Source organism: Macadamia integrifolia, chromosome 6 (genome assembly GCF_013358625.1).
Source record: "Macadamia integrifolia cultivar HAES 741 chromosome 6, SCU_Mint_v3, whole genome shotgun sequence".
Taxonomy (NCBI): domain Eukaryota; kingdom Viridiplantae; phylum Streptophyta; class Magnoliopsida; order Proteales; family Proteaceae; genus Macadamia; species Macadamia integrifolia.
Window position 1 is genome coordinate 4,260,969 of NC_056562.1, and position 20,119 is coordinate 4,281,087.

The 20,119-nt window shown below is 37.4% G+C and overlaps 2 protein-coding genes across 3 annotated transcripts in view; both read left to right on the forward strand.

Moving 5' to 3' along the window:
- The window catches only part of LOC122081169 (DNA-directed RNA polymerases I and III subunit RPAC1-like), a 46,164-nt gene extending 38,983 nt beyond the window's left edge, over nt 1-7,181 (forward strand). The window contains exons 9-10 of one of the 2 annotated variants that reach the window (XM_042648169.1): nt 692-808; nt 2,123-2,661. In XM_042648169.1, coding sequence (XP_042504103.1) covers nt 692-808; nt 2,123-2,124 — 119 coding nt within the window. In that variant the 3' untranslated portion in view covers nt 2,125-2,661. Of the gene's footprint in view, nt 1-691; nt 809-2,122; nt 2,662-6,881 lie in introns of those variants that run through there. The other variant, XM_042648168.1, reaches the window with a different exon arrangement.
- A 7,274-nt stretch (nt 7,182-14,455) lies between these two features.
- On the forward strand, nt 14,456-15,195 carry LOC122080938 (RING-H2 finger protein ATL39-like). Its single transcript, XM_042647837.1, has one exon. It carries the CDS (start codon nt 14,524-14,526, stop codon nt 15,139-15,141), a length of 618 nt encoding a protein of 205 aa, XP_042503771.1. The 5' UTR covers nt 14,456-14,523; the 3' UTR covers nt 15,142-15,195.
- Nucleotides 15,196-20,119: the final 4,924 nt, after the last annotated feature.

Sequence of the window (20,119 nt, forward strand, 5' to 3'; positions counted from 1 at the left end):
GGATATATATTGATACGAAAGGATTTTAAAAATTCCATGTATCGTATCGGTGTGTATCGTATCGGTCGGATAAATTTAGGATATTGTATCAGTATCGGAGATACTTTAAACCATGGACGGAGCTTGGGTGGTGTGGAAAATTGTTTAATTTTCTATTAGTTGGGGACTTGTGTGGAGGGGAAGGGAGTATTTTTTATTATAGGGTGGCAGGATTATCAGTTTTCGAGAAAAGGGTTAAGTGGGATGCTTTTCAATGTGTTTGGTTGCTGTAGAATTTCAAGGTAGGGTAGCTGAATATAAGTAGATTAGGAAGGGTTTGTTGGACTGGATAATCCCTTGTAGCTGGGTCTATTGGTCTCGACCTTGTTATGCTCTATTATTTTTGTAACAAAGTATAAATTTCCGAAAAGGGAACGTAGTTGTCAAATTATCGCCTAGGCCTAGGCATCTAGGCACCTTGGTCTCCTAGGCATCCTGTTGCCTTGGTCACCTTATTGGTGTTGCCTTGCATCCAGGCCCCCTCCAACGCCTTGGGTCGCCTAGACGCCATGGCAGCTGGTGGAGAGGGAAGTAGAAAGAAAAAAGGTTTATTTTATGTTTTTTTTTTTCTATAAAAAAAAAAAAATGCTTTTATGTACTACATTTTTCATCTGTTCCCTAATTCATGATTGATGATTCTGATCATGAGCAGGTAAGAAGAGGGCAATTGTTGCCAAACCACGAGCTTGCACATTGTGTAGGGAATGCATTCGCGGCGAAGGCTGGGAGAAGCGTGTGGCACTAAGACGTGTTAAAGACCACTTCATCTGTAAGTAGTTTGACGTGGGTGCATTAATTATTAATTTGGCAGAATTTTGGTGTCTTGATGGAATATATTTTTCTTGTTTTTATCCAATAACTGATGCATACAGCAGAGGTCCATTGTGGTTTTAGTCCCTTGAGATGATGCCGTGTGTGTACTACAGTCATGCATCGATTCAACTGTTTAGTTGGTCATCCATCCCTTGGGTGTCTTCAGCTGAAACACTACGTAATCCATCCAACCCAAACTAGTGTCATAGTTGCAGAAGAAAAGGAGTCTGCATTTACATGATCGACATTTCCCATAAAACTAGTTGCTGTGCTGTTTAAATATTTGTTGTAAATATGAGGTAATATGGGTATAAGGGTATTTCTGTCCTATGATGGCATTCTTGTACTTATACCTTTATTTCACTTATTATAAGTAAAGTAGGGCTGTCAATCTTGACAGTCAATCATTTCTCACAAGCAAACATGATATCAGAACTGTAATCCCCATTGGGATCCAAACCCTAGGCACAACTCTCTCTCTCTCTCTCTCTCGTTTTCCGCACTTCACCTCCCATTTTTTCCTCTCGATTTCACCTACCGCCACCACCGCTGCTCCTCCCCTTTCGGTGGTAAGTATCTTAAACCCCAGAGAGTTTTCACTCTTCATTTTGGGCTCTTAGACCTCTTCCCATCATGGATTTAGTTATCGGTATCGATATCGGTATCTAATTTAGTTATTGGTATAGGTATCCGATGATACGGATATGATACCGATCTGGATCAGATGGGATCGATCTGGATTGGTCACTTATGCTCTTACTTTTCACAAAAAAATTCACATTTTTTACTATTTTACCCCTAAACCGATGTTGATAACCGATCCGGATCGGTCAGGTATTGGTATCAGTCTCAGCCGATACCGATACAACTGATCCGATACCGATATTTAGAACCATGCTTCCCATACAATGATCTGAGAGTCACATTTGCCCGAAAATCGATTTCACTTTCAGGATTTTACCTTGATTGATTTTTCTTTTCAGGGTTTTTTATCCCTTCTTTGGTCTGTGATGTTGCTTGCGGTTGGTGCTCTCTTTGTTTGTGGCCTATTTCAGCCACTTTTCTTCATCCTGCGTGCATCTCCTGATTGGTAACTATGTCAGACCTTACTGACAGATTGACTATTCTGAAGGGATGAGTCTTGGGACACACCAATCTTTCCCTTCGTTTCTTTTCAGCTCTGTTCGACTGGATGGGAGCAATTATTTGATGTGGTGGCGTTCATATTACCTCTCCATCAATTCACGTGGTTATATTGGCCATATTACAGGAGAAACTGTGAAGCCTGCTACTACTGGTGTTCCCTAAAGAAAGTCGAGTTCAGATAATTCTTTGGTAATGCCCTTCCTCAACTCTATGCAACCCCATATTGCTAGGGATCGTCTCCTCGTGGATACTGCTGCCAAGATCTAGAAGGCTAGCGCTGCTTAGGATACATATTCCCATTGGGAATGATGCACAAGTCTATGAATTGCACACGAAACTTCATGAGACCAAGCAACAGAATCTAACCTTGTCTCAATATTATTCTGAGTTATGAAGTTTGTGGCAGGAGTTGGACTTTTATGATACCTTTCAGGAAACTTGTACTACAAATGATACTTGATTTCAGAAACGGGAAGAGAAGTTTTGGATATATGATTTTTTGGCTGGTCTTAATGTTGAGGATAGTGTCTATTGTTTTGGAGGTTGTGGTTGGCTATCTGTTCCTGGGCTGTTTTAGTATTTCTTTGTTTTCTTTGTTTTGTGTTAAGGTTGTATTCATAGGGAGTATACTGTTTGTTGTTTTGGAAGTGCAGATGGCTATTCTTTGTCTTCCTTCTTTGTCTGCTTGAGTGTATTTCTTGTACATATGCTTTGTCCTCTTACCTAATAAATTCTTCTTGTTGAGGACCACAAAAAAATATATGTTTGGGTTGACTTCGATGGAAGTGGTGGCCTTCCTCTTTCACCATTGCTTTAAACCATGTTGTGTATTGAAGGCATAAGTTTGGGGTGATGACCCTTGTTCTAGCCGTAGCAAAATGTACACCTATTTTTGTAGCATTTAGATGGATCTCATGAACTATTTGTATTGTTAAATAAATGTAGTGCCCCTTGGATTTGCCACATTTGAAATTTGTTGATCCAACCCAGCCATATGAGCCACCTTAGACCTTTTGCTCTTTTATTTAAAGTTGTTGAGCTGTCTTTCTGTTTTTTTTTTTATCTACTATGTAAATTTTATAAAATAGAGTTGTGCTCAAGTGGCTTTGTAGTGATTTGCGCTTAAAGTTACCACGTTACTGGAGGATATTTTTACTTGGACATGAACATAAGAGTCCGGATCCGACACATGTCGAGGTGTCCGATTCTGCAGGCATAGAAACTAGGCACATAGAAGCTATGGATTTTCTGCGCTATCAGAGACTTGTCTCAAATGTTAAGCAATGGGACATATTTTGAATTTTATCACTAGTAGAAAGTGGTGAATTTGAGGAAACTTAGGATATCTTGCATAGGTGATACAAGAAAGTTTCTTGAAGTGATATGGATATGTAAAGGAATGCCACTAAAATGCAAAATGCACCTGTAAGGAGTGAGATAGTACAGTTTACAGGAGCTAAAAGAACGAGGGGTGGACTGGAATGACCAATGACTTGAGGAAAAGTGAATAAGTACCTGGATGTCTTTAATAACATATATCATTCTAAATGGAGTTGAATGGGGAAAGATGCTTTGTTCCCATTTATTGAAAGAAGTATAGCAAGACCAATTTAGCCCATTGAATTCTTGGGTTTAAGGATTGTTTAGTTGGATGACAAGTAAGCAGCCTTTGTTTTCAATTAGACAAAGTTCTAAAGTGTTTGTAAACTGCTAATATATGCAAACAAACTTGGACAAAGAAGTAAAACAGAAAATTGAGAAGTTTTGGAATCTGGCTGTCTGCATAGGGTCTTACACGGACATGTTTTTCATTTGCAAGAATCCATATGATATTGGTGGAAGATGAAATGGATATGTGTAGAAAGTATGGGTGCCATCTAAGTTTCCATATGGCACAAACTGGGACCAAGCCAACAAAGTTTTGTTTGCTGGGCCACCCACACAACTGGTTCCTATAAATGTGTTTTCAAATTGGCTCAGTTGGTATTCCAATTTCCATGTTGCTAAGATCTGTTTTTGCATCTTTTGGCAGTTCATCCCCTCAGAGCTTCATTGGAATATGCTCTGCTTCAGTGTCCATTGAGTTGAGAGATTTTGTGGAGACCTAAGCTGGACCAACTCAGAAAGGCAAAGGGTCAATGTTTCTCTTCAGCTATACAATGTTGTGGTGCTGGTCCAAGTTGCTGAGTCCCCTCCTCCCTCTTTTTCTGGCATCTGTAATATAGGATTTCCCATTTGGGACTCAGTAGTCTTCTGCCTTTGACGTTCCTATTCACATGAAGAGCCTCAAGGGCAATTTCATCCTGAAAGCAGCAATTAAAATTTTCCTCTTTCAATTCCACCTTTTAGGTTAGCATGGTTGGATAGTCCTTTCAGTATCCAGCATAGTTTGAGGTCTCGGAGAAATCTCGCTAAAATATCATTTTTGTTTTTTGCTTTGGCGAGTTGAGACCATAGACGATACTGGAAAACATCAATATCTTGATCAAAATCTTGATTTCTCGCTGAGATTTTGGTTCATTTCTCATATTCAACTCGACTCGACCAATTCACATGATGTTAACCCATTTTGATGAGATTTTTCGCTTTTCTCTCCTGTCTCCCTCTGCTGTGAAGAAAAACCCCACAGGACTTTGTGTTGTGGTGCTTCTTCTTGCTAAGTCTCACCTATATAATAGAGATTATCAACTTCAACACTTGGAGATTGAAGATTGACATTTTCTTATGTCTTGTAATTCCTTATGCTTATTTAAGTTGTTTTACACTTTTACTTGGATTGTATGTGTTCTAAAAGTACTAGATATTGTGTAGAATATCCTAAGGGAGACCTTCTCCATAGACTACCAACCTAGGGTCTGAAGTTAACAAACCATTTTGGTTTTGATTTTTTAAATTTAATGTTTCCATTGTGTTTAGAAGGCTAGATTACAAGTTTTAGGGGCTAAGTTGGCCACTGAAATCCATTCCTGAGTTTTCCTGTCCAAAAATACATGCTTTCGTCGAGATCTCGCCAGATCTCGGTTTTTGTCCTGGGCAAAACCATGGGAGAAACCGAGACCTCGAACCTTGGTATCCAGTTCTAGTCCTATTGACATGAATGGAACACTGTTGATCTGCACATTGGCAATGCTGATGCTCTAGTGCTTCCATTCTAGTACTAGTCCACAATTTAGGCAAATAGATAGCCTAGATCTTTTGCTAATATAGGCATGCCTCTCAGAGGATATGACAATGAGAGACTCGTTTGAGGTGGTCAGGGTACAACAGGTGCCATTGAATCTACAGGCAAGGAGGGAGTGATAGTTTGCAGATTAGAGGAGCTAAAAGAACTAGGGGTAGGCTAAAGGTTACATGGCTTGTGAAACAGGATTCATGTAGCAGACTCATTTATTTGGGACAAGGTTTAGTTGATTTGAGAATATGTTTTTCTCATAGTTGACGGATAAAGGAAGTCATTGTGGATATTGTTCAGACTACATTGGCATCCTTCATGCAGCTAGGTTTTGTTGAGTTATCTGTTTTCTCATAGTTGAAGAATAAAGGAAGTCATTGTGGGATATTATACAGACTACATTGCATCCTCTGGCAGTGAATGGAGATCCCAATGTTGACCATCTATTTTTGAGTTCCAAATGGCCCTCTTTTGGTTTATGAGATTCCTCAGGTCGTTTGATTATAAGAATTCTAGGTATGATTGATGATCGACTACTTTACAGTAAATGGAGGGAGGATCATACATGCGTCCAGAAGAGATCCTATGATTAATTAGGTCCCACCATTCAACTTTTTTTTTATACAACCACTACCATGTTACCTTTGTTCTTATAAACAAAATGGTTATAGTTTCTCACCTGATTCTGCATCATTCCTGATGCAACAACTTGAGATTTCATTTCGTTTTGGTTTTTGTTTTTGTAACAGAAGTTTATGATAATATTAATTTGCCTTTTTATTCTTACAAAAAATTATCTAAATGGAAACTATAGCACCATATAATACTATTTTGTTACTGGGCAGTAGATATATGGTATGAGTATTGTTTCTGTGTGTTGATACTTGATATACATTGCTGTAGTCCTTACTAACAGCTCGAGCTTTTGGGATAAGCTGTTATAACATGATATCAAAGATGGGAGGTAGGGTGTTTGATCCTTGGTAAGTGCAAGTTTGTGTTATGTGTTGTGCCCCATACACGTGATTGTGTGACGTGCAAAGCCATGTCTGCATGTGAGGGGAGGCTGTTGATGTGTGATTATACATTGCTGTAGCTTCTACTTAAACAGCGGAAGTTTTTGGAATAAGTGGTTGTAACAAGTATATAATCTTTTTTATTGTACTTTGCATTGTATGTTTGTTTCTTTAGGTTATCCCCAGAGTTATTTTTTTCCTTTAGTAAATGATTTTAGAGAAAAAGGCATGAAAGTAACTGTTGCCAATCAAATTTCACATCTCGTGAGGATTTGCCAAATGCAACAATTTGTTGACAAGTCAAAGAGTGTGATCCCTTTGACTGAATCTTTCTTCGCCCTCACCCCACATGCTTGGGGAGGGGTTGGTTTATAGAGATCTCAAATATGTAGAGGATGGACCTCAGCGCAATGGTAAGGTTGTTCCATGGCAACCTAGTAGTTGCGGGTTCGAGTTGAGAAACAGCTTCCTTGTGAAGTGAGGTTAAGGCTGTGTACATTATGACCCCTCCCCAGACCCTGCAGTGATGGGAGCCTCATGCACTGGGTACATTCTTCAAATATGTAGAATTAATCAAATACTGTTTTCAAAACACTACTATGGCTGGATCAATGGAGCTACCTTTCAAATATGATTTTCATTCAAGACTTTTGGAATTCTAAGTTCTAATATTTGCTCAAAATTTTCCCTCTTAGTTACCATTGAATCAACTGGGGCACTGCCTCCAGATGTGTTATTCACTGAAGCTGTGAAGATCTTGGAAGAGAAGTGTGAGCGTGTGATTACTGAACTTTCTTAAGAGTTGGATTTTCAAGTGAACCAGTGCTGTCTAACAGAGAAGAAAGGTCAAGTGTATATATATAGACACACACTTGCTGAGTAGTTTTTAATTGTTTTGTGATTCCGTGTGGGCTGTAAATAACTTTGTGCGGTTCAACTTATAGTGATAGATTTATCTGGCCGTATTCCAAAGATATCTTATTTTCGTTCTCCAAGTGACTAGTTAAGAGAAATGATCCAATTCCAATCATATGCCAATTAATGTGTAGACTCTTCTCCCTAAAAATAATTTAAGGTACTAGAAAGAGGAAAATGTTCTATTGAAATAAGAAGTTGAAAAAAAAATCCATTTTAAAATTTGGGACATGTTTTCAAAATAGTGTTGGTCATATTCAATGGGGAGATGGCCAGTGCAGAGGAGTGATCTGATTCGCATTGAAGGAACTAAAAGAGTTCGGTGCCGGTGTAAAATAATCTTAGGAGATATAGTGAAGAAAGACATGCATGGTATAGGTCTTGATCTTGGTGACTCGAGTGAGTCAAATCTGGTCAAGATTAGTCACGTTTCTTCACTTTTATAGTATTGATACGTATCATGCATGAATAATGACCATTGTTAGTAAAAACAGGGGAACAGTAAAAAAAGGGAAACAGACTGTACAGAAAAAATTCCAAAGAGAATGGTAAAAAACAAAAAAACAAACGGTACAAGTTGTAAATGTGTAGATTTCATACAAACATGGACTAAAAAAATAGTAGTATACTCGTATATTAAGAAATTATTATATGAATATCTGCATCTAATGTTGAAAATAATTGTAATATACATATATCCCATGACTCATAAGTTTTAAGACATATCATTGAATATCATCCAACATCAATTCTTAATGAATACACCACATATGTCTAAAGTCCTATTGAACAATGTGGCTTGGCTATGATAATGTTCATTGTTGTCAACATAGTCAACACACTCTCACCGTGATGCATGTTACGTTGGAGTTGGGAGTCATCCCTTTCATTATACTTTTCAACAAATACATCGGTTTGTAACTCAATTTCGGGGTTTATGCATTGAATTTAAGTTAAAGATGAGAAAGATAGGCTATTGAGTTAGCTTTATATTGGCGAAAGAATCAAGTTCATTGAAGTTCGGGAGAGAGAGAGAGAGAGAGAGAGAGAGAGAGAGAGAGAGAGAGAGAGAGAGAGATGATCAATTAAGTAGATATTATGTCAAAAGTCAAGCCTTAGATTACACAAAAAAACACAGAACGTGTTTTAAATATGTTTAGAATGAGAATGTTTACTGTTTGCCCTTCGTGTATCTTTAGGAAGTGTATGACAAAACGTGCTTTAAGCATTAAAAAATAAAAATATTATTTTAAACGTGTTTTTGCTAACAATGATCACGACTATTAGGAGCACAAGTTGGAATATATGGTTTTGAAAAAACTAGAATATTATGTAGAAAGTATCTCGGAAAAGAAAGTATATGATGATGAAGCCAAAGTCTAGACTAGGAGACTTCTTTTCACCCACCATTTGCACGGAATCTTGGAAACCGAAGTCTTTAGTTGCTTCCACCACCAGTTACTACCCGTGACCCTCACAAAGAGTATTTGACACGGTATCTCAAGCCCATCCAACCCCACTAGATACCATTTTTCAAAGCAAAACACCACTGGCCCCATTCCCATCTCTATTCGTTCTACCATCTCTCTTTGCTCGTAGGTATTGTGCTATGCCATTGCATCGTAGCTTTGTATGGGTACCAGGAGAAGAGAGATGATGGTAACATTGATGACCCTATTTAATTGGGATAAGGTTACAATTGTTATTGTAGAGGATGGTAATATTCAGCTTTCTTCCAACGGAAGAACAAGAAAATGAGGAGCTTCATTGGAAAAACACTCAAAATCTCTACTTGCATAGGGCTGAAAGTCACTGTATCACTGTATCTTTTTTGCCCATTATTTTCTTTGTTTAGCTGATTGGAAAGAAAAGGGGTTGATCCCAGCCATCCCATCATGGCATCGTTGTCAATTGTATTTCCTTCTTTTCCCCTTCTTCTGATTTAATTAAAAAAAAATTTAAAATAAAAATAAAAATAAAATCATCTTTCGTCCATTCCAACTGAGCAGACTATTCGTTACATTCTAGCCAACAATTTTGATTAGAAACGAAGATGAATGGAGTTTCAGGAGATCGTTACGATCAGAGTTGGAATCATGAGTCAAGTGCAAATCGGAGGTTGAATCATAAGGTAAGAGTAGAGAAGCAGCAACACCACCTATGGAGGGAAGGGAGAGGTGGTAGGAGGTGAAATGTTGTGCTACAAAAGCTGTGACCAGATGGGGGGTGTGGTGGGGTGGGGTGGGGGAGAGAGAGAGAGTTTAGACTTGGCCAGTTATCCTATGACTCGAGAAAAATTCAGTCAAGGGAAAATCTGTGACTCGGTCTGAGTTTTGCTGTTTTTTATACTTCGGCGAGTCTAAATAACTATTGACTAGATTTTCAAAATTTTTTACTCAACCCGAGTGACACGTCTAAGTGAAAACTTGGTTTTCCAACTATGATCCTAGTATGACAGAATAGAACAATCTGAAAGGTTAGGATCATGTGGTTGAGTCATTGTGGGGTTTACTTCTTTTTTTTTTTTTTGGGGGGGGAGGGTGTGGGGGGTAATTTGCTCGGATCCATGTGGCCGTCCCAATCTAATTAGGATAAGGCTGAGTTTGTTTGTTTGTTTGGTTGTTGATGTTATTGTTGACCATTGTTTCCCTTGTTACCAAGGATTTAGTGATCGAAATTGGTCTTGGCCGATATTAATCCAATATCAATTTGGATCACGATCACTTCAGATTGAATGGATTTATTCCTTTTTCTTGTAAAAAAAAAAATTATAGGTATACTTATTTTCTTAATCTGCCATCATATTCTTTTATTTATTTTTGTTAGAAAGAGTGTCTATTAATAGAAACTACGGATTACACTCCTGAATTCTAAAAACATGCACAGAAAAACATGGATCAAAATTAGGCCAAACTAATCTATCCGCCATAAATAAAGCCTCTTGGTGGGGGAGTTTGCATCAGAATTTGCATCCTTTGATATGCGTTGAAAGGAGACCTACCATAACAAATTATAGACACAATAAAAATAATCTATCAAGTGATTGATCCTTAACATTATAGTACTGAAATGAAAAGATTTTCCTATAGCCATAGAAAACGATTCACTCACCGCCATAGGATACAGTGATACACAAAGCCTAATAAGATTTTTATATCTTTTCCAATATACCTCCTAATATCCTTACATGAATAGATTCCCATTCATTGTACGTGGGGCACAGAAAAACTTGGTCACTTTCTTAATTCGGAAGACCAACAACCACTCAATAACCAAGCTTTCTGCACGTTTTTCACTTGTTAATTAATATTCATGTAAGGACCCAAAGCTTTTTAAACGGACCCACGACTTATAAGCAAGTGACACCAAAAGTTTGTTTATTAGCCTCATATCTATAATGTCTACTGATTATCAATTATTTTTAAGTGTCAATTTGTTTCCAAATATTTATTAGACTTTGAAAACCTACCAACCCTTGCTTCATTAATGAAGAATAATGGAGTTGGTCTATTGTGTAAATTTTTATGTTAATAGATCGACTTGATTACAGGAGTTGTTCACAAGTATATGAAAAATGGATTTTTCGACTTGTAGTCAATATGGAATCCCTTCTTGTACGCCCATTTGAAGCACCTCCTTTCTTGGTATCTTCCCCTAGAGCCCCACCACTAGGCACCCATTCCCCCTTGGGCCACTATATTGGTGGGCCCACCTTGGACAAAGAGAAAATTACCATTCGGCACCCAATCCTCCTCTGGTCCATGGTGGTGGGCCCACCTTGGCACAAAAAAATATTATGGTAATTTTAATCTTTGGATAGATAATTTATAGTTTTGATCGATACTTGGAGTATTCATCTAAGGGTATAGTTTTCATGCATACTCTATTTATTTAGAAAGAATTTTACAAACTTTCTTAAACAACTCCCATGTAGTACTTAATGGATTTTCTTATTATAGCTTTTCATTAAGTTGTCAAAATAATTTGTAACCAATAATACATAGTTCGTGTAAAACTTTCACTCACACGGGGGTGTTTAGTGCTCTTCACTGCTTTCAATGAAAGTTGAATGATTCTCATTTAACCTTAGTATGACCCGGTTCATACGATTGTGGGGTCAGTATGGTCCTGCGGGACTAATCAGGCCGAAGGCTTGGATACCCATCGTTAGTAAAAAAAAAAAATAATAATAATAATAAAATAATAAGATTATAATCCTCTCTAGTAATTGCTAGAGACTGTCGAAACCATTAAAATGATAACCCCTTTTGAATAATAAAATAATTCATCAAAAAATGTGGATCAACAAGAGCTTAATACTCTCACTCAATCTTTGATATGACAAACACAAGAAGGCTGTGGTACTTTTTCTTCTTCCTTTGATAAAGAAAATAAAATTCCCGTGCACGCTTGTAATAGGAAAATTCATACACATGGAAGCAAGAGGAAGTAAATAAAGAGTTTAGTAATCTCTTCTTCAACACATTTTTTTCTTTGTAGAAAGAGATATATTTATTAAAGCGTGAAAAAACGCAAGATGTTAGAATACCTACTACATAGATCAAATAATGGAGTGAAAATGGGCCAAGGAATCCTGCATGCACAAGCCGCAGCCCTCTTGGTCAAGGAGTAAGCTATGCTATTAGTCTTCAAGACATATCACTTTCCCTTTATATAAAAAGTGAGGGGAAAGATGATATGAGATAGTATGATTTGGTCACTCTCACCTTCCTCATATCGGTGACATCACATCACTTTTTTGGTAATCATGATCATTGTAGTGTTTGGACATACATAAAGGGATGTTGTCACATGGCTAATCTAGATCATGTCCTCTTTATCCAACTATTAAAATAATTACATTATCTAATAGAAAATAAAAAAAAATAGGTAGAACATCATTGCTTAACATGACTGAAAATAGTGGACCCTAAGGCTCCTTAATAGAGTCGGGCAAATATCTTTTCCTATATTAGATAATTGGTAGGTATAACTTCTTCCTTTGAATAGAAATAAGAATATAAGGGAACTTTTGTACTTAAAAAGTGCCGGTCTTTCAAATAAAGATTAAATAATATTGTTTGGAGAAGTGTGATTTCTATCCACACACAAGGGCCAATGAAAGTGCAGAAGGAAGCATCCACAAAAGAGTCATTTTCTCTTCATGGGGAGGGCATGGGCCTTTGATTTCATCCCAAGGCCACACTAACCCACATAAAAAAATATTTTTCTATATTTTTTTTTTATAACATATTCCCGTCCAAAGAACCAACTTGATTTTTTCCTGTATATAGATCTATAATTCGGTAATTCCTATTAACTTGTATAAACTTGGAGAAAAGATCCCTAGGGATATTTTCCAATGCCTTGTCACATTCTGACCATGTGAACACGTCATTGACACTTTGTTTCTCCTATATGACTACGAGGGCTCTTTGTAGTTTCTTGTGTTGTGATTGATGTGGCGTAGAAAATTTCTAGATTTCTCTCCACACAAGTGGCATAAACACCCTCTTGACAAAAAGATTTTTGGTTAATCACCTTAAGATACTTAGGTCAGCTGCTATAGTATGTGGCGATTCTAAGTTTCTAACCATTAGATATGGAATGACTTGGATGGATTACATGTCAAATTTCACTCAATTTTATCCATACCATCTTCCATGTAATAGCATATTCTCCTTCATATACCTATGCGTTCTCTTAATAGTTTGTGCATCCTCTTAGTAATCCTGATTTTCTCAATGCTTTATTTGTCACTTGACAAACTCTATTTGCTTGAAACTTGACATATGTAATAGCCAATAGGTCCTTAAACTTGAACCTAAGAAAAAAAAATGTGAACAGGTATCTTGAGCTATGTTTGGAGGTATTTTGAGTCTAAAATACATTCTAAATGCATGTTCGAGTCCTCTCAACCGTTCACTAGCTAATTGAACACTAATTGGGTGGCTCACTAATTGGAGAGGAGCAAGGTGGGGTTCACATTTTTGTGAGAAGTAGGTTTTTACCCTCACCTACTCAAAATGTTTATTAACATGCCAATCTAAGTCTCTCTCATGTATAAAAAAATAAGATAATTATTAAAAAAAAAAATCATTGAATAATCTAGACCGTTGGTAATATGAGTGATATTGTGCAATACAAGATAGGCTATTGATAAAAGCCCCAAATTTGACAAATGATCAATGTATATGTATGGTGTCATCTTGCATTTAAACTGTGTTAGGTCGTTTATCATACCAATTTAGAATAAAAAAATCAGACTATGTTTGGAAGCCACAAAGAGAGAGAGAGAGAGAGAGAGAGAGAGAGAGAGAAATTCTTAGAAAAAGAGGGATACATGTCCCACTCTTTTTTTTTTCTTCTTGTTTATAGGTTCCCTGCGTTTTCTTCCCCATGTACCATAATAATATGATGAACCATTAGGTTGAAATATCATTAAATTATATAAGTAGCACATCTATATATTCTCTATCTATTCAATGGTTAAATTGTCAAATCATATATTAATATGATATAAAAGAATAAGACGTGTTGGTAAAGAATTCGCAAACTAGTAAGGAATGGTGGAAAATTGATAACATTTCTCCTTATATTATGGGTCCGAAATTTTAATACTTGAAAATTATAACTAATAACTTAAATATAATTTTATGGCCGAAATTATATTTATAGAGAGGTTGAGTATTTTTACGGGAAATTATTACTTGGTTGCGTGGCCGTTGCACCCGTCGCATGGCCAATGAGAGCTGTAACACGCCCTTGTGTTGGGCCACAAGGGCATGCAACTTTTTTTTTTTTTTTTTTGAATGCCAAGGGCATACAACCGGGCAGGTTTTTTTTTTTTTTTTTTATTTTATATTTATTATTTCACAGTTGGCTGTCAATATTTAATTAATAAAGAATAAAGGAAAATGAAAGAGATGGTGGGTGAAGGCAAGCTGTGGGTCAACGAGTCCAAAAGTTGGGAAAAGCTGAACGTTTCAATGCATTATAGCAAATGAACCGAACTGAGTTGGATAGTACCGGTCGGAGGACCCCACCCTCTTAAAAACAGCTCGAGTGAACCCACTTGACTCAACCCAAATGGTTGAACCGGATATCTATGGTTCTCTTTTTAAGTTTTACCTAAAGTCTAGATCAAACCATCCACAATAAGACTGATCTTGAGTCTTGAACCGCTTGGCCTGAACCACCTGGGTTATCCATTCCGGGTCAGATAAACCATGGCTCATCATAAAATGTTGACTTTGGTCGTACATAAAGAAGCACCCCTCACGTTTCCCTTGCATATTAGTACAATATTGAATATTCATTGAAACGAATTCACAAGAGCAAAGAAAACAAACATTTCCTTTTCCTTCTCAACCTCCCCTGCCAAGGTTCAAGTTTCTCTAGAAGTTAGAGATCAATTCACCCATGTCTTCTGGTGGTGGTAGTGGTGGCGGTGGCAACTACGGCAACTACGGCAACTACCCTATGAACAGTAACGGCAGTGGAAGCTGGACGGGAGTCGTTCTCACCCTCATCCTCTCTTTACTTATAGCAATCACATTAGTCATCGTCCTCTACCTCATTGCATGGTGTCTAATAAGGCGGAGCACTACAAGGCGTCGTTTCAGGATTAATCGGCTAATCCATGAGGCCACAATCATGAGAACACACCCACAAGAACCACCCAATTCCGGCCTTGATCCATCGGTAATTGATTCGCTACCAGTTTTCGCCTACAAAGAGCTTATAAATAACCAACATGATCATGACAAGAATGGGTCAAGAGAGTGTGCAGTTTGTTTAAGTATATTTCAAGATGAAGAGATGATTCGGTTTCTACCAAATTGTAAGCATTTCTTTCATGTAGACTGTATCAATATATGGTTGAGATCAAATACCACATGCCCCATTTGTCGGTGTAGCACCACCTCCCAATCTCTGGCTCCGCCGGCGGAGCCGCCGCCCCATGATCATAACATGGGTTCTGAGGTAGTGCTACCATCTCCACCTTTGGCTTCTCCAGTAGTAATATCAGATTCATAGGATCACAGGGGAGTACTCCTTAATTTTCAGCAATTCAAGAGGGTTCAAAGTTGATTATACAGATCATATGACAACACAAATGGTGTTGTTAATTCTTTAATTAAGGATGTATAGCATTATATATTGCCAAGTTCTTGTATTTAAATTTTGTTCCTTTTTTTTTTATTATTTATTTAAATACTGGGAGGCTAATAGTTCAATTTCTGGCCTATGTTATGATACATAGAGTTAGACATTTTAACATTCAACTTTGATGGCTGCTGATTAAATGGGCTGAGAGAGTCAATAATGTTCCAAAATCTAGAACCGTCTGGATTTGCCCAAAGTAACCAACCAATGCTTGGTCCTGATTGAACAGGTGGTCCGGTGTATTGTTTTGGTCAGAGTACTTGGTTAAGTTAGTGATTAATTTGTTGATGGTTGATTTTTATTAATACGATCGCTTATGCAACTTTTAGTTTAAAGATAGTCATATAAGCAAGTTTGGCTAAGAAAATAATTACCTCCTCAGTAGTCTGAGACAAAAAATTAGGTTTTATATAGATTTGTACACATCCAAACGTAAAGGAGCGACACTCAAAGGCCATGAGGTAGTGGTTAGGTCAAAAGTTAAGCTACGCAAGGCCTTAGAATTACTCCAGACTTCCTCCACCTTCCACTTCCACTACAATGCATGTTTCGCTCCAAGTAGTAGTGCCCTCGCGCTTCCTTCAGTAATGTTTCTTGTTATCAAGTAATTTATCATTAGTAAGGGATATTTTCTTTTAGAAAGAAAGCAAAATGTCCACCCAATCATATTGGTGCTGGGATTAGAGATTATAACACAGATCATGATTGTATAGTTGAGATTTGAGAAATTGATAGGCATGGAGCTGTTAGGGGGAGAACATACCTGGTTCTGTGATGGTACCATACATGTTTTTAAAACATTAGACTAGGCTTCCCAAAATGATCTTTATCTTTTTCATTTTTCAATAATGAAAACCCAGGCCCAACCAAGGTCCCAAGGCTCAAGGCGGGTTGGGCTTGGCCCTATGTTATCATTAGACCATTTGATTATTCTAATAGTAACCTTATTTTTATATGTTTATTTTTTTTAAAGATAGGTCCCAAGTGTTAGTATACGATGTCTTATATTCCATTGCAATTTAATCCAGAAATCCTAGTGTAAGCCCCCAATAGAATGGCGGTCATGGGGGTGTGGGGGGCACCACCCCCGTTAGAATTTTTATTTGGGACTCGTTTACTAAGAGCAATTTGTACTTTCTTGTATTAGGATTTTTTTTCATTATATATTTATAATGAGGCTCTCTTTTTCTGTAAGCAATATGAGAGCGGCGTGAGGATGAACATTGTAACCTATTATCTCTATGATAGGGAAGCAGGGATCTCATCTCACCGATGACGTATTCAATCTTGTCGAACCTTGAATTTCTGTGTTCATTATTTGTTCTTTTTTTTTTCTACATATTTTAAAGGTTCCGTTTCTACACCAAGGAAAGTGAACCCATATATAACTCTTGAATTTTCCTTTTTTTGGTAAATAAAAACGGGTTCTTGCCAACTAAGCTATTATTTTAGATTTAATAACCACCTTTAAATATAGGCATCGTGTTTCCCTCTTATTTGTAGACTCTTATTTCCTCAATTTTGTGGAAATTTTTTAGATTTAAATAGCAAAAATCCAATTCCCGACCAAATTATATATAGGGTAGTGCAGCCTGGGCCCGGCCCTACACTGGCTTGGGCCTAGAAATTTCAACCCCAGCAATCCTTCGGATTGAAAAAGCCCAACCTAGGCCCTACCAGGCCGGCCAAAGTTGCACACTAGGCAGACCAAATGAAAGAAAAGAATTAAAAAGAGAAATAATATCATCCACTAAAACCCTGGCAGCGCAATCAAGAGATGATTCTGCTTGTTAAGTCCCTAGGCAACGTGGTGTTGTTCTCTGTTCACTTTGTTTCCAAACCTTTTGCTTCGGAGTGTCTGGCTGTCTGCCGTTTGTTATCAGTTGACTTATACGTGGCAATCAAGATTCAGGAGTCCATTGGACGACGTCTATACACAGCCAGCCACACAAAAAAGGTGTCTTTTACAAGTGGCATTAGGTGATTGGTAAGTGGCCAACATGGCCAGTGTAATGAGGGCTCCTAGTTTCATCTATAGGGATATTTATAGCGTCACCTCTTGAGAAATAGCACTTTTGATGAAACATATTTATAGTGTCACCTCTTGAGGAATATCACTTTTGATGAAACATATTTATAGGTCACCTCTTGAGGAATATCACTTTTGATGAAACACATCCTACATTACTCACAATTAGAATCAGATCCCTTATGATCAATCTCTGTTAAGTGCGGATTTGAATAGACTATTTTACCCTTTTGTCTAAAACATATATAAACAAAACCCAATGTATTGACCTTCTATGACCAGAGCACCAAACTCGCATTCGACCTGTGTTCCACCCCTATGAGTGCTCTATCCATAACCCAACCCTTCTTCCTTGCAATCCTGCTCCATCACCGCAACTGAGCTCCATCCCTGCTAGTGAGTGTGGAAAAAAGTATTCTGAGCCAAGGCTAGTGGTTTGGCCAACTCGACTTTCAGATGGGATTGTGCTTAGAATGATATGCCCGATAAACGTACTGGTCAATATTTCTGAGCTCAGCTACTGAATTAAATGTAATCGAGATTGTACTGCATATGGCCATTTTCAATGGAAAATTTATGCTCTCTCTCTCTCTCTCTCTCTCTCTCTCTCTCTCTCTCTCTCTCTCTCTCTCTTATTGGAGTTTTAAGTTTCAAAACAACTCTTTTCTTTTGTTCAAGTACTTTGTTTCTAGTGACGAATGTGAGCTAAAGTTTAGTCCTCCATTGAAAACTTGTAAAAGTTTGTTTGGGTGTATATATAGGAATTCGTCTTTAAGGGACATAGGGTTCCTTAGAGAGAAGTCTCTCCACTCCCTCATGTGTGGGGATTGTCAGGGTATTTTTCCAATCATGCGAGTGCCAAGCCAAGCCAAGCCAAGCCAGACCGTGACCGTGATTGTGACCATGGATGAGGTCGGTTTCGGGCACCGGTGTGGGTGTGGGTGTGGGTCCTCCTTCCCTTAGTTTTTAGTCAAATGTTTTTGGCTCCAAAATTCGAAATTTCAATTTGAGATTGGATTTTTACTATCAGTACATGTATACATGTATATTATAAAAGAGACACCTATACGTATGGATACATGCATACACTAACACCTCTACGTTTGTTCATACACTGTAGAGAAGAAATACATCCTATGTATGAAAGGACACATACTTGTGCATATGGTACCTGTAAATGTACAAGTACATTAAGGCTTATAAATACCCAATGCCTACATGCATGAAAATCACAACAAATCCAGAGAGTAATGTCTGTTATACCAAATATGTTTCTGTATTGGATTCCAGTTTGTTTCTTCTTCTCTCCTCTCTCTCTTTGAGTTCTTAGTATAGTTTACGAACTCTCTTTCTTAATCATACTTAAGAGTGCAACCTTTGTGATTAAGGATGATTTTATCTTAGAGGTAAAAGAGCAGGTCAATCATGTATGCACAAATAGGGGCTCTTGAACACCTTAAGGAGAGTATATACATACGACTTCACCCTAATGTACCTGTATATGGAATTTTCTACTACTTCTACTATTGTACCTGATCTCTACAACATAGAAGGACTATATCTCAAAGTCTATACATTATTTACTGTTTCATTACAGATAAGTCTAACACTGCCCTATTATATTACTGTTACAAAATCTCTCTCTCTCTCTCTCTCTCTCTCTCTCTCTATATATATATATATATATATTTGAGCAATTTGTTAGAATAAGATGGAAAACAATAAAATCCCAAACCAGTCAAAACGTAGAAAGCAACGGATTTAGGAGGAAGTCATAATCTGATCGATCTTTGTTAAATAAACCAACCTCTCCACAATCTCGGCCAGCAACTAACCTTATCGCCAATACCAGCCCGCCCTTCTTCCCCGCTGACGCAGGGCTACTGTCCTCAAATCTCTTTTCTTTCTTTCTAGTTATTGAACCTCTCTAACTATTTTTGACGGAAAAAGTAAGGTGATCTATGGAAGTATCTGTTTGCACAGATGAACACATAAAATATTCCATCGAATATGGCCATATACATCAACAATCTCAATTTGAAAATCAAACTCGAAGTTTCGACTCTCTTCAAAACTGCTTCAATTGAGTGTACTAAAATCTTGATCTAGTGAAGAAGAAACAATCATCACCACATGTTGTCAAATTTTAGTTGGAGATTTATGGGGCGGCTGTTGTGTTATACGCAAAGGATTCATGGAAACTTATTGGAGTTGTGAGCTTAAGTTTAGTCTCACGTTGAACTTATAAAAGTTTCTTTGAGTATATAAATGGGAATTAGTTTTTAAGGGACATAGGGTTCCATAAAGGGAAGTCTCTCCACTCTCTCATGTGTGGGGGGTTGTCAGGGTGCTTTCTCAATCATGCGAGCCATGTCTTTCAGTCCATTTCTCCTTCTCTCCTCTCTCTTTTAGTTCTTAGTATAGCTTACAAACTCCCTTTAATAGTCACACTTAACACTACTCATTTAATTATTCTTTTATAACAAAACTAAAAAAAATAGTAAGTTTTTATATTGGTTTGGTTGGCTTCTGTTTTTCCCCTTAAATTCATTTTGATATCCAAAGAAAAGTAAGAAAAATATTAGGATATAATATTTATTGCTTTGTCGTTTATGCTTCACAATTTTCTACTTTTTTCGCTAAAGGGTCATGTATATTAAGAGAAAAGGGAAAAAAGTAGAAACTGTACAAAGAGGATCCATAAAAAGAGGATCCAAAGAAAAACAAAAACAGAAATCACCCCACCTAGAACCCACCCCCACCTACGGCATTGCCATCAGCGGAAAGATAGGTGCTAGGCCAAAAAACAGAAAATGAAAA